The sequence below is a fragment of the Ptychodera flava genome, chromosome 13 (genome assembly GCF_041260155.1).
Source record: "Ptychodera flava strain L36383 chromosome 13, AS_Pfla_20210202, whole genome shotgun sequence".
Classification (NCBI taxonomy): domain Eukaryota; kingdom Metazoa; phylum Hemichordata; class Enteropneusta; family Ptychoderidae; genus Ptychodera; species Ptychodera flava.
In genome coordinates, this window is record NC_091940.1 from 1,143,187 (window position 1) to 1,159,396 (window position 16,210).

A 16,210-nucleotide genomic window follows, 5' to 3' on the forward strand; every position below is an offset into this window, starting at 1 on the left:
TTTCTTGTTGTTTTTCTGGTTGTACTTTGCAGAAATCATTGTCATAGCATCAACGTAGAATTTCCCTCCACTGAACAGATAGAAACAACATTTATTGTTGATCATTGTTGACCCATACTGGTATATACCAATTCTGATCAAATTTGAGCGACTCCGTATAATTGCGGTATTTTTTATTTTCTGTTATTACTCAAGTTTAACTGTCCAAAATTTCGTACAGCTAGCGTAAAAACTCTGAGAGTTATAGCTGTTTGAAAATGAGTAACATTAACAATGGCTTTTTTTACTGACATTCCGTCCAATGTTTTTTTTGCTCTCCTTGATTGTCAGTGTATCTCAAATACAAAATTTAAGTAATTTTATAAATCTTAAATGCATGTATTCTTTTGCATTATCTCTCAATATCAACTGTTCAAAATTTGACAGAGCTAACTTTAAAAACTCTGAAACATACAGTAGTGGTTATTTTCTATTCATAGATTATTTGAAGTCTTGGTTTGACCAAAGCTTTCTTGAATTAAATGTTGGTAAAACCAAAGAACTTTGTATATAGGAGCACAGAAGCAGGTTCCGGACTCATTACTTTGACCGATAACTATAGATGGAAAACAAATTGAAAGAATCAATTTTTAGCTTACATTTGGTATAGCAATGTGAGGTTATCGTATAAGCTGAAGTCGATGGCGTTTGTATATATGTGTGTATGTGTGTATGTATGTATGTATGTATGTAATGTGCATGTTTACTGGATGGTGTTTGGATTTAGTTCATATGTTAATTTGGGTTTAACAAATGCAGAGAAATTCACACTTCACACCATACAGAAATGCTGGCTCACCATTTGTTTAATGTGTTTCAAGCAACTGTGGTGGTGTATTTTACCATGATTGAAATATTCTTTGAACATGCGACAAACAGACAAATTAAGTGATTTGGGAAGTAAAGGACCCCTGAAACTGACAGAACTTACTGCATTCGCAATGTGTCACAAAGTTTAATCATTGAGTGTGTAATTTTTCCCCCAACAGGTAGAAAAAGAGTATGCAGATTATTTCAGAAATGCCTGTGTTCCTGTTAAGCAACGATTGTTGAAATTTAGAATAACAGAAGATGCCAGATTACAACCTGGTAGGAATAAGTTTAATTTACCAAAGAGTACAAAGCGACCCCATCAAAATCAATAGTTGTCTGTCTCCCTTCGCCTAAGCATATTCATGCATATGTGTTCAGTCTTTTCTGAACAAAATGTGAACTGGCAACACAGATTTTGCCTCAGAACTGTTTGCCAGTCCAATGGAGCTTGACATAATGTACCTAGGCTGATTTCTTTTTTCCATGGGAGAAAACAGGATCATTAGATATGCATATCTACGTTTTGAGATACAATTTGATCCCTTATGCCTCTAATAAGGACATCATTTAAAATATAGTACAACTTTTCAAAGATTTTGACTCAACACCTTGGTGGTAGAATCACCAGTGAAATGATCCCCTTAACTTGTTATATCTAGAGCATTGCCATCATAAAGTATAATGTGTATTGGAAACAAATTGTGATATTGGCTACTTTCAGGTCCATTCTAACCACACAGTAGTGCTGGTAGTTCATGATTTATGGGCTCGTGCAACCCTTGGCTAGCAAAAATGAATACTTTTACCATCAAACTGTTCTAATCTCATAGACTTCAGAAAAAGACTGCTGTTGTTATTGGAATGGTAGGACCCATATACAGGAAAACAAGGACGAAAGGATTAATCAGGCATTCAATTAATTAGTGTTATGAGAAACCATGTATAATATTGAGAGTTCCGTGTCACAGTACCTTCAATCTCTCCATCTTGACTGATAGAGAGTTTGATTGGGGGTAACCTTGCAGTCCTTTAGGTAGTTTGGTTAATGGCTATAAACTAACTGTCCTTTGCTGACAATATCTATAGACTGAGCATTTTAATTATTTACAGGTACACCCCTGTATGCAGCTCATTTCCGACCTGGAATGTATGTGGACATAACATCAAAATCGTGAGTACTACCTCTTTTAAGCTTTATGCAATGTATACTGTCACTGACATTGTCAAATTGTTGACTGTCGGCCAACATAGTTGATTTAAATTCCTTTGAACCACAGGTCCACTTTGCAGTGGTATTTGGTAAATATTTTCTGAGGAATGGCATTATTCAGACACATATGTATGTTTAGTGGCCTGTTTATCGGCAACACTAACCAAAGTACCTCGGTGTTTTCCAAGGGATATTGGAAGATTGTGAGGGAAATTGATAGGGGCTTATCAAAGTTGATCTCAAGTTAGACACAGCCTATTAGCTCAAAAGTTAGTGAGGCAAGGATTCTCAGAAAGTAAATCATTTAAGAAGTTCTACGGTAGATACAGAGATGCTGTATCAAACTATGACCTGTCTTGAATGATGAGTGACAGCATACCAAATTTTGACTCACAAAAGTAATTTTGTTAATTCACCAAATAACAATGGATTTGTCACTTTGGGTCAATCTTGACGGGTGCAGCTGGCTGGCAGGGTACGCTTACTCATTCCGGACACCTGGTACCACACTATTTCATGGTTCAAAATGACCCCATTGCCTTTGTCATTTTTAGCTCCCATAGCCATATGTATATATGGCAATGGAAGCTATTCTTATAGGCTAGGGAAATGTCTGTATGTATGTATGTCTGTATGTCTGTATGTCTGTATGTCTGTCCGTCAACATCAAAAACTCCAAAACCGCTGCACATTTCATCCTGATATTTGGTGTGTACATGGATGATGGGCTGTAGATGAGATTTTGTTCAAATGAAGTTGTCATTGCCAAAAATATGCAAATTAAGTGAAAAAATGTAAAAACAGTCAAAATTGAAAATCTCAATAACCACTGAGCAGATTACATGAAAAATTAGCATGTAAGTACTTTGGGCTGACCTGAAATAATTGTGCTTTTTTTGATTTTTTGATATTGTTGAAAATATACAAATTAGTGCCAAAAAAGGCGTTTTTGGTAAAAAATCTCCTTCTTCATAACCGCTGGTCAGACAGCTTTGATATTTGGTATACAGGTCCCTATGGATAACCCAACTTGGATTTGTTCAAATTGTGATGAAATATGCAAATCTGTATTTTTAAGGAATTTTTTTGTCATTTTTGGTCAAAAATTTATTTCATCAAAACCGCTTGTCTGACAGCTTTGATATTTGGTATACAGGTCCCTAGGGATAACCCAATTTGGATTTGTTCAAATTGTGATGAAATATGCAAATCTGTATTTTTAAGGAATTTTTTTGTCATTTTTGGTCAAAAATTTATTTCATCAAAACCGCTCGTCTGACAGCTTTGATATTTGGTATACAGGTTCCTACAGATAAACTAAATATGATATATAGAATATATGATGAAATCTGCAATTTTGTATTTTTTGTGCAATTTTTGACATTTTTGGTCCAAAAATGTGTTTCTCAAAACTACTTGTCTGATGCCTTTGATATTTGGTATACAGGTTCCTGGGGGTCCTCCAAGTGTGATATAGTGAAATTTGATGAAATCTTCAATTTTGTATTTTTGGGTCAATTTTTGCCGTTTTGGTCAAAATATTTGTTTCTCAAAAGTTACTCATGTGATAGCTTTGATATTTGTATACATTTTTATACATAATTATGATGAAATCATCAATTTTGTATTTTTGCAGCTAATTTTGCCATTTTAGGTCAGGCCATCCTGAAATGAGCTATCAAAGATCTCAACCATCTTCATCAATACATATGTCACAAAAAGTTGCTCTCTACATAACACAGCAGAGCTCTGTCGACTATTGGGTCGCTTGTTTTTTTCAAACCGCTGGTCAGACAGCTTTAATATTTGGTTAACAGGTCCATAGGATGACCTTAGTGAGATGATTTCATACAGTCAGGAAATACTTAATTTTGTATCCATGTCTATAGTAGCTTCAGGGACATTGGCCTATGTTTAAGATAATGTTGTGATTCAGTAAGCATTTGAAATGGTAAACTGTATTTGGTGTTGAAATGCTGGTAAAAAATAATGAGAAAACATAGCTGAGGTGATTTCAGCAGGTTTGGTTTCCAACAAATATATTCAAAGTTTTTTTCAATGTTAAAGAGTGATGGAGGGGGGGGGGGGGTCCTGGCAGATTTGAAAAAAATCCAAACAAATGTCAATAAAAAAATCAGCCAGTGGGAAAAAAAGAATGTACAGTGTATCAGATAAAAAGATGTTCCTCATCAATCTTCCAGACAACCCCCTTTTATCAAATGGTACACCCTGATGTATTTTTGTGTGCCATTAAACATGCAGTGTATTTTAGTTTAAGATGTCAATCAAGTTAGGTAAGGATTTGAAAGGAATAGTCAAGTTCACCACAGTTTAACTTTATCTCTTGTGTCATCATCCTTGTGTAATTGGTTAAGTTTGTAAGTTGCTCCAGATGTGGATGTACCAGCTGTTCTGGAAGAAAACAATGTTTACTTTTCCCTATAGGGTTTCTGAGTTAATGATTGCATGTTGAAATCTCTCCATGTATCTGGTGCATGGGCAAAATGTAAATATTGGTTGCATGTTATGTATTTCAGTCTATGTCAAATATTGTAAATGAAAAATCAAGAACAGTTTGCTGTGTGCTTGTAAAAGATAACATGTATGTCAATACATATTAAAACTGCCTTGCAGTTGATTGTCTTAAAAATTATCACAGAATTAGAAAACGAAAAGAAACTAATCAAAGTGCTGTAACATATTCACCCTCAGTGTCTGTAGGCCTATACTTAAAGGCCAGGGCCGGGTATAAATAGCTAGCTGCCCCTGTTGGAGTTAGTTCATGCAAAGCGTGGTTTGGGTGGCGCCACGCTCGATCGCTCCGTAAAAACCATGCCAAAATGGTCACAGTCGAAGAAACTTAGGCGTCCATGCACCTATACCTAACTATGAATGTCTAGTGATTGAATTTATCGATAAAATTTTATGATTTGAGCATAAATAAAGCTGATTTTGATCGATGAAGGTATTTCTCTTTGTCTTCAACTTGCGTGGCAAGCGGCCATAACAAAGGTCTGCAAGCTGTCAATCAAAAAAGGACGCGCTACAGGTGTGAATCGGTAAATGTTTGCGATGTCAACATGTTAGATACGGCACAGCATTGTAATTAGATGGAGCGACCGCAGTGCAGACCTGCAAGCACAGGCGCTCTGTATCTTGGTAGTCTGCTAAATAGATCGATTTTCGGCTCGATCTATCGATCCCGTAGTCGATAAGCCCACGACTGCAACCAAAGCACTCATTTAGGTTGAAGTGTGGGCATGTCGACTGCGGGATCGATAGATCGAGCCGAAAAGCGATATATTTAGCAGACTACCCAGCTCCAGTGCCTGTGCCCGCTAGTATATCACTCAAGCCACAGCACGTTCTTGCGTAGACGCCGCACCATGTACCAAGACACGCCGCTATTTCCAATCGTTCTGTCATGTAAAATTCAGATTCAAGTTCTTTTAGATTTTGATGTCGTGAAAAGTATTATTATTATCGTCTCGCCGTTTTAAAAGGTTTTTGAGGACCTAAACGACATCATGTGTTGCTCCAGTGCCATGTAATCCGATGTCAAGGAAAAGCGGTGACTTTTTTCAAGTTTAATAAAATTTCCTTTCTGTTTGCATTAGTCAATTAATCGAAATACTTTTGTTCACAATTGATTAAACGATAGACAGTGGACTGTCTCGATTCTCCCGTCTATGATTCGATATTCACTGACTCATTCTTTCTCTTCTCTGTCGATCGCTGAAAGCAATTTTATCTTCAATGTTCTGTCCTAATTTGACAGATGTAATATCCAAACCTATATTGTCATTCATTCTGACCAACGAACAAAAACTTGGTCCGTTCGCCAAAGCACATATCTGACGAGATGTTTTGCGAAACAGTGAATAAATATATTGGATGAACAGCCGTACTCTATGCATTAAGGGATATTCATGTTGTAGTCTCTCCGAAAAAATCCGGGGATGTTTGGACGATAACAAAGGCGATGACTCTGTTAGTTGAATAAAAAAACTTTTCGGACATCATATTTTTATCTAAGCGTAAATTTGTCGGTTTGATGTGCGACCGTACGCAGATCGCCCATATTTTCTTCAAAACTAGTCAAAACAATTCTGCGACAATGACGGTGTCTCTTCGTGAACGTCCTTGAACCCGTAGCCGTGACCATTTTTTTATGTTTTCCGTGGTTGATGATTGGTAGAATTCATGTATCAAAATTTGAAGACACGCGATTGAATGTTACATTCTGTGAATGTTAGGCAATTGACGGTGTGTAGGGACGGCAACAGTCCACGGACCATGGGAGTATCAGCAGTACGCAGTACATTGCATGCTTTCTGAGAATGAACAGCGTGTTTCCATAGCTACCATGCGAAATCCGGCTTTGACCAATGTTCCTGTCCTGTCGGAGGATAACTTTCGAGCTGCGTTACTGTTGAGGTTCGGATATCCGAATCTTTTGTGTTCGAAAGGCTTATCGATTTACAGAAAAGACTGAACTCTTATTATTAGTTTACATGTACATAACCCAGCACATGGGGCAAAGCTAAATACTTAGGCCTACCAAGTTGGAAAATTTCTGCAAGTCGCTCTCACCAGCGGTCGCGAGGACAAAAAAAAATACGTTGGTATCATTGATTCGTCATGTTTATTGTTAGTTTGAAAGTGATAGATTAATATTAATTAATATTGCCATTCAATATTTTACGCACTTAGTCACCTGTGCATTTAAATACGTCCATTCGGGAGCAGAAACGTTTACAGACTTTCGATGGTGATAACTAACTCCAGGCCAAGACATGTCTCCAGTTACGAAGTTTACCCGGTAAACCCCGGAAATAAACATGAACATTGAGCGGTGCTCGTGAAGCGTTAAATAAATGTCGGCAAAATAAAACGTCAAATGGCTAGACTTGGAAGGAAGGAAGAGAGAGAGAGAGAGAGAGAGAGAGAGAGAGAGAGGTGGTTTATGCACCCGCGAACTGATCATGGTCTATAGAATGGATGGATGCTGTGTCGGTTTACACATTTGCGCTGCACAGATATCGAAAATGTACAGATACGTTTACCGAAATTTGACTTATTTTATAACAAGAGTAGAACAAAACCAAAAGTGTTGAAGATACTCTTCAGATGCTTGATTCACAGATAGATTATACTTACAGAAAATAGTCGCTGTATATAGTCTTCTGTTCAAAGAAATATGTTCTTCAACACCACGTTTCTTATGATCGGTGATGTTATATTTTATTATTTCTGTAAACAAGCTTCTAGATTTTGTGGAGGGACCGTGGATTAATGTACCACATTGACAATTTCGGATTGATTCAACGATTTCAAACCGTAATTATTTTTTTAGTGAGAGGGCTTTTAATAGTTCTGTATATAGACGAAACAATCGGAAAAAGCAGAGTATCTTGGCAATGGCACAACGTCTACGCTATCGTTTAGCTAGCTGCCATGATTGTACAGTTGCAGCCCGCGCACGGGCCCCGGGTAGGCCTAATTCGGAACGTAATAATGCCGTCAGTTGCAGCGGCATCGTGCTGTACCTTTGAAGTACACCGTTGCTGTACCTTGAAGTACACCGTTTATTGCTTGCTACAAGCATCGCGGGCCGCTTCATGAAACGTTTCTCATGCAGTGTACTGGTCTCGCCGTTATATTCAGTTACGTATAATCTGTTGTTTGCATGTCAACACATGGCCTGTTTAGGGACGGACCATTAGATCTTGGGAGGGGGGGTGGTCAAAAACAGAAAAAAAAATTTTCAGAGCAGAAAGTTAGGAAAAAAAAATCTTCAAACTAGTTTGCAAAATAAAAAAAAATAAATAAGAAGACAAAGGCGTAAAAAAAAATCTGCAAAAGTCTTTAAAATTTTGAATTTTTTTTAGATTTTACCGACAGCAACTTTCTGTATTTTTAATACATCCTCTCGGCACATTTTTAATTTTAATTTATACATTTAGAGCGACAGTATCCCTTATACTGGAAGTTGTGATTATCTTATCTTTTCAGGACTTTTGTATTCTCATCACTTGAAAATTATGAAATTATAGAGCCTGTTTTCTACTTGTTTCCTGCGTACAAACCAAGTAGGTACACTAGGTAAAACATTGAAACTATGGTATGGTTGTCAAGACAGAAAGTTGTATTTGCCTTTTAAGATCAAGGTAAACAGATGCAGGCAACATCACTTTCATTTTTTTCACAGCATTTTATTACAATGATGAATGCAAGAATGGGTGAACAAGTAGGAACACGTCAATGATGATAAAACAACATATCAAGTCATTATGTATTATTTTGCTTTTAAAAAGGCATTTTCAATTCTTTTTTCTCAAAAAACAGCCTCAAATAACAACAGCAACACATGTTTTAACATTCAACAATACACTACGTAGAATGCCATCTATCCAACAAATCCCACACAAAAACACATAAAAGGGTTGAACTTTGAAAGTTTCTCGATAGCAAATACTGAATAAATCTGCATGGTTAATCGTTTTTGTGTGGCAAATTTCAAAGAAATTGGACAAGCCCTTTCAGAGAATACAGATTTTTTGACCATGAATGGCATAAATTGCCCAAAAAGACAAATATTGAAATTTCAACACATCTATACACATCCAATCAATTTGGACACGCTGCTACAGAGAAATAGATGTTTTGATCAAAAAAAGGCAACAATTGCTCTAAAAACACAAATATGCAAATTTCACTATATTATTTAGTTTATTTTAGCTTCTCAGCTTGTCAAAATCAATTGTAAAATCATGAGATATGCATGATGTTTGGTGGGTGAATGTAGGCATTTCATACGCAGTAGAAAGGGAAGCCAGGAAACCAAAATAGTCAATTTTCAAAACTATACGAAGCTACTGAGGAGCAAGAAGACCATGTTTCAGAGGAAGATGTGTAATCCGAAAAAATGCTCCAAAGTGCCACCAAATAACACCATTTTTATCTCTATTTTTCAAAAGCTCCAACAGCAGGAGGGGGGACACCCCCCTCCTGACCTCCCCCGGCAAAAATACTCCCCAAGTGCCACCAAATAACACCATTTTTATCTCTATTTTTCAAAAGCTCCAACAGCAGGAGGGGGACACCCCCCTCCTGACCTCCCCCGGCAAAAATACTCCCCAAGTGCCACCAAATAACTTCATTTTAATCTCTATTTTTTAAAAGCTCCAATGGCAGGAGGGGGACACCCCCTCCTGACCACCCCCCGCAAAAATACTCCCCAAGTGCCACCAAATAACACCATTTTATCTCTATTTTTCAAAAGCTCCAACAGCAGGAGGGGGACACCCCCCTCATGACCTCCCCGGGCAAAAATACTCCCCAAGTGCCACCAAATAACTTCATTTTAATCTCTATTTTTTAAAAGCTCCAATGGCAGGAGGGGGACACCCCCTCCTGACCACCCCCCGCAAAAATACTCCCCAAGTGCCACCAAATAACACCATTTTAATCTCTATTTTTCAAAAGCTCCAACAGCAGGAGGGGAGGCACCCCCCTCCTGACCTCCCCGGGCAAAAATACTCCCCAAGTGCCACAAAATAACACCATTTTAATCACTATTTTTCAAAAGCTCCAAGGGCAGGAGGGGGACACCCCCTCCTGACCTCCCCAGGCAAAAATACTCCCCAAGTGCCACCAAATAACACCATTTTAATCTCAATTTTTTAAAAGCTCCAACGGCAGGAGGGGGACACCCCTCCTGACCACCCCCCGCAAAAATACTCCCCAAGTGCCACCTAATAACACCACTTAAATCTCTATTTTTCAAAAGCTCCAACAGCAGGAGGGGAGACACCCCCTCCTGACCTCCCCCCGCAAAAATACTCCCCAAGTGCCACCAAATAACACCATTTTAATCTCTATTCTTCAAAACTCCAACGGCAGGAGGGGACACCCCCTCCTGACCTCCCCAGGCAAAAATACTCCCCAAGTGCCACCAAATAACACCATTTTAATCTCTATTTTTAAAAGCTCCAACGGCAGGAGGGGACACCCCCTCCTGACCACCCCCCGCAAAATACTCCCAAGTGCCACCAAATAACACCATTTTAATCTCTATTTTTCAAAAGCTCCAACACCAGCAGGGGGACACCCCTCTCCTGACCTCTTGCCAGTGACCGCTTGCGTGGCCGCTTGTGGTGCTTGGCACCACGTTTGCCCTCTTTATCTTCAGACAGCGACGAACGAAAAAAAATTATAAATCTGAAATTTACTCTGAAAAAAAAAATTCGCACAGCTAATCTCAATTGGAAAAAAAAATTTCAGAAATTTACAATAGTAAAAAAAAAATTTTCACAATTTCATTGTGACCACCCCCCTCCCAAGGTCTAATGGTCCATCCCTTACAGCCTTCTGTGCACACTTATCGTGACCGTAATTTACAAAGACATAAACATTCAATCCCGCCCGTGAATGTCAAAGGTGAACGGGATTAAGTTGATCCCGGTATCAAGTCCCTGGCCTTTAACTATTTTATCATTACATTCAGCTTTTTGTTATATCTTTATCAATCTCCATGGGCCAAGGCACACTTGGGGTCAATGTCATCACTCTGTGCCAGTCTGTGAATGTCAGTCTGTCTGTATTTAGGCCCATGTTTCATACAATTGGTGGTTTGTTTTGATAACTTTATTTGGTATATAGGGATAACCTAGCAATACAATTTTTTTGACAAAATGTGACATGACTTCGGTGACCTTTGACCTCAAATATACGTATTTGTCCATAACTCAGTACCATACAGGGTTCGCGCTAACGTTCGCCACAGTCGCAAATTGCGAATAAATGTCCGATGTGGCGAAAAAAAATTGCTACGCCTTCGCCACGCGTGGCGAAAGCTCGTGATCGGGTGCCGTGTTGACCCTGAACGCCTTCGAAAGTCACGTCAGTCCTGCGATCCCAGACCGACTGTTTTCCCAAAGGACCAAGAATTTCGACATGCGGGTGTTCATTGTGATCGATCCAAAATATGTACTGGATTATTTATGTAGCCTACTATTCTAACAACTACTCGTTTTTACAAATAAGTTACGTTATTTTCCGCAATCCAAATTTTCCAGCACAAACGCTGCAAGCATCGTACGAAACATTTGACCAGTACGTCGCGTCAGGATGCAAGCATGAAGGGTAATTTGAGTTCACGCCGGCCAGCATAGCAGCCACAATGTATTCCAAACAGCGTGCACCATCGTTATCATGCCGGTTCTGTCACTTTTAACGTATCAAAATAACCCTCAGATCGTAGATCGGTAAGCCTATCGAAATATTCAGTCATTTAAATATCTAGACTTTGAACAAAATAATTCGTTGCTTTGTCGTACGTCAACCGATGATCGACGGCAGAGTTCCTGACCATGCAACTGACAGACTGAAATGATGGCATTGGACTTTGCCCAGAGCTTAAATGAGCATGCGTGAAAAAGTTTCAAGATCCCCAGTTTGTGCACTCCAGTCCGTGTACGGTCTCGGTAGTTTCGAGACACCCTAACAATGCAAATGTGTTACGAATGCACGGTACGATGCGATGCGGCTTGCGGGCAGCTATCTACGATTGCCAACTACAAATAGTTTATTGATTGTTCTCAGCTGGGAAAGATACTAGGTTTAAAATAGCTTACGAAAAAAAGGAAATAAGGAAAACCATCGAGAAGAGAACAAAGACAGACGAACCACGGTCCAGACCATGGTCGAACAAATTTCAGCAAGGTTTTTGTCTGTGCATGGAAGTATAAAATGTGAGACTACGGATGAGTCGGTTGATCATAGATTTGTCGTATTGACGAACTGCTCTTTTGATTTTTCACTGAGTTTGCAAATTTCACTAATTTTCAAAACCTAAGCAATTTTTTAATACCAATAGTTTTCTTTGATACTTTATGGACAATACTTTGCATAGTCAGGCAATCACTGTAATTTTATCCAGATCACCAGATAACGGTATAAAGCAGTTTTTAAATCATGTAAAAAATAAAAAAGAGGAACAATTATGGCCAATGATTAGACTTTGATGATTTTTTTCATAACATGTTGTACAAGTTTTGTTCCAAGAACTCTATTTGTTGTTGTGTCATAATAAAGGTTAAAAATAAACAGAAGTTTTTTTGTCCCAGTCTATAAAGAGAGGGGTCAATTTATTCACCAGCATTCATGAAATATAGATCTGAACAGAGTTAAGACCAATTTTTATTTAATAAATATGTTTAATTGAAGGACAGACAACTTTCACAAAGGACCTGGAGTTTTACCGTGCTCCTGGTCATTATTATCTGTAGCTATAAAATTGGTAGAAAATGTGCTCAGCAGTTTATCTGTCAAGGAATTAAAGTGTATGTACAACAGCCCTGGCCCAACATTTGGATAATAAAGTACAAACGTTATTGAAAATAGGGTTTGTGCAATTTGTATGTGGAATTGATTTGTTGGGTGTGGCTAATAAAAATTGCTTGTGGCTAAAAAAATTTTGATCATTTTAGCCACACTAACAGACTGTGGCTACAATGAAAAAATTCCTAGCGCAACACTGACCATAGGTGCTACACCCTTCATGTATGGTATGATGGGACACCTTATGATGCCACATATTGTACCTCATTAATTATGTGCATATCTAATTTTGAGCAAGCCAATAGAGCCAGAGGTCTGATTTTTGATATATAGGGATAACTATAGGAGAGAATTTTTTTTGACAAAATGTAATGTGACCTCGGTGACCTTTGACCTCAAATATACATATTTGTCCATAACTCAGTAACCACAAGTGCTACACCCTTCATATCTGGTATGATTGGACACCTTACATGTATGATGCCACATATTGTAGCTCATTAACTATGCACATATCTCATTCTGAGCAAGCCAATAGAGCTGGATGTCTGATTTTGGTATAAAGGGATAACTATAGGAGAGAATTTGTTTTACTAAATGTCATGTGACCTGATGACCTTTTACCTAAAATATATGTTTATGTCAATAAATAAGTAACCACAAGTGCTATGTCCTTTGTATTTAGTAGGATGGGAGACCTTATGACAACACACGCTTTACCTCATTAATTTTGCACACATCTAATTCTGGGAAAGTGAATAGAGCTAGAGGTCTGATTTTTTGCATATAGGGATTAATTAGCAATATAATTTTTTTTTCAAAATGTCATGTAACCTCAATGACCTTTGACCTTGATTATACATATATATGCATATCTCAATAACCACAAGTTCTATACCCTCCAATTTTGATAGGATATTAGACCTTAAGATGTCACATCTTGTACCTCATTTATTATGTGCATATGTATTTCTTGGCTGTCCAATACTGCTAGAGGTCTGATCTTTTTCCCGATTTAGAACCATAACTTAGACATGCCTCATGTGTTTCAAATTGGGAACAACGACATAGACCTATGTGCCCATAGACCTCAACATATACACTCCAGTGATACTTCTTAATGACCACATTTCCTGCCCCATCAAGACTAATACTCCTATTAAAAGTGGGGACTGTCATTGTCAATGACTTGTTTAGTTAATGGTTGTATCACAGTATTCGATATTTCTAATTCTGTATTTTTCCCGTTTTATGTTCTGAATAAATACATTAAACATATTTCACTGTCTCCAGTACATTACATTTAAGTATTTTCACTTCATGCACTTTATCCCTTTCACACATGTTCAAATATCTGACCAGAGAACAAACACTAAATAGTCCAGGATGGGAGCTACAGTGCATTGACGCTATTTTTGTATAGTCCTTTGACCTGGTAAATTTCATATTTACCTTGAATGATAATGATTATTGGACCTGATTTGATGTCTGTTTTGATGTTCGCAGTAACAACATTTTACAGTTCATCAATGACATCCACCGGATGTCATGTAACTGAAAACTGAAGTATATCGAGGGTAGTGTACATGAAAGTAGTGGGATTGCAAAGTAACCTAATTGTAACAAAGTAACTAAGAACAACTACATAAATAAATATATAACTAAATAGATACATTACGAGTAAGTAGAAATGCGTAAAAAAGAAAACGATAAGAGAGAAAAAAAAAAAAAAAACGTATATAAAATATATATATATTTAAATATGATATACATATATGTAAAGTTGAATATAACTCTTCATCACTTAAAAAAACAAAACAAAAACAAAACAAACCAATCGTGTAAAAGTAGACTTGAAAGTGCTAAGTAACTAACTAAGTGAATAAGAACAACTACATAAATAAATAAATATATAACTAAACAAATACATTACGAGTAAGTAGAAAATATGTAAAATAAAATTAAAAAAAAAAATGTATAGTGAAATATATATATTTATATATCTATGATATACATATTTGTAAAGTTGAATATAACTCTTCATCATGTAAAACACTAACCGTGTATGAGGAGACTTGAAAGGGAGTGTCTGAACGAACTTCTCGTGGTTTTTGTTTTAATTTGTTTAGGTAATGTATTCCAATAGATGCAGCTGTATATGATATCGAGAATTTACCCAAGGAAGTGTTGACACTTGGGACATAAAGGTTACCATTAATTTTATGACGTGTACTGTAGCAATGAGAAGGCAACTGACAGTATGTTGTAAGACTGTGTGGCAAGTTATTATTTATAAGATCATACATGAATGTACTGATATGTAATTTATGTAATTTGTATATATCGAGAATATTAAGTTGTTTGAACAGAGTAGCTGAGTTTGCTGTGAAGTCACTGAAAGTTATTGCTCTGACTGCCATTTTTTGCGAAAGAAAGATACTATTGAGATGTGAGGGATATGTTGAACCCCAAACTTCAGAGGATTTCAGAGTGATTTCAGAGGATTTTAGAAAATGCATTACCAGAGTTCGCGTTTACGCAAAAAAAAGTGCGTATTTACGCATTGAAATTGACTCTCTACGCATTTTTTTCATTGTATGGCGTTTTCCATACACAAAGGATATTAACAGTAAAATGTTTCCGAAAGCACCACCGGCGACCGAGCTGCTGCGCACAATCACGTTGTAGGCCACCAGAACTGTCGTCGTGATTTCATTCGGCACCTGATCGTAAGAATAGAGGAGCGTTTTCCCCAAGATTGTGCCGACATGCTAACGTATTTGGAAAAAATTCTCTATGCAAGTAAGTTTCCCGAGAGAGACATAGAACTGCGAGACTATGGCACAGATTCGCTGCATACTGTGGCAACGCACTTTGCAAACCGTGCTGCTGCAATCTCGCCTATCGATGTTGATTCCCTGCGCCGAGATTTCAGACTAATGAAGTTCTCGCTGAGAGCGCACGGAAATCCCAATTTTGACGAATCATGTCGACTATTGTTCAAGAATACAGTGAACTCTACCCTGCTTTTAGTCAGTTGGCCTGCATGGCGCTCGTCGTACCCGTGTCATCTGTTCCGTGTGGAGAGGCTTCAGCTGCAAAAAAACAGAATAAAGACGGCCAGACGCAGCAGACTCAAGTACGACCACGCAGACAATTTGATGTTACTAAGCATGGAAGGCCTAGCTGTGGGTCCATAGCTGTGGTGTTTTCAGACGGGATTCCTGCCTTTGACGGGCTGCTTTTCACTTTTATGATTTTATGGTGGCGGGGTTAAAATCGTAAAAGTCAAAAACCAGCCCGAAAAAGGCAGGAATCCCGTCCGAAAACACCATAGCTATGGAACCACAGCCAGAAAGGCCGCCAATAGGTGAATTCCGATTTGACCGTGCCAGGGAGATTTTCATCGCTAGAGCTCGTCGGAATCCTGATAAATTTTGAACACTGCCAGACGCGCCTGGATAAGCTGCCATAACTCTAACTTTTGGGTTGCCCGATGTGTTTTGACGGTCGCATGTATACCCTTCAGCACGATTGAAAAACAGCCCAGTTGTTCAAGATTTGTTAACTTTTTTCATTAAAATAATCTTACTTCGTACAATCCGAATACGTAGTGTAGGTTTATTGAACGGCTCATCGTATTTTGCAGTCAGTTTTTCCATCAATCGAGTGCGGAAGTGAAATTACGCACTCAAATACAGCCATTACGCAATTTTAGCAGACTAATGCGTATGCCGTACGCGAGGAGAAAAAGTTAGCGCGAACAGTGATTACATCCGTGTATAAGCCCCTATCCTAGTGTAA

General features: G+C 38.0%; 1 protein-coding gene across 3 annotated transcripts in view; it reads left to right on the top strand.

Annotated features, from left to right (window-relative positions):
- Nucleotides 1–16,210, top strand: part of LOC139148635 (large ribosomal subunit protein uL3m-like) — a 70,655-nt gene that overhangs the window by 29,545 nt on the left and 24,900 nt on the right. For all 3 annotated transcript variants that reach the window (XM_070720127.1, XM_070720128.1, XM_070720129.1), the window contains exons 4-5: nucleotides 1,029–1,128; nucleotides 1,963–2,023. In XM_070720127.1, coding sequence (XP_070576228.1) covers nucleotides 1,029–1,128; nucleotides 1,963–2,023 — 161 coding nt within the window. The remainder of the gene's footprint in view (nucleotides 1–1,028; nucleotides 1,129–1,962; nucleotides 2,024–16,210) is intronic.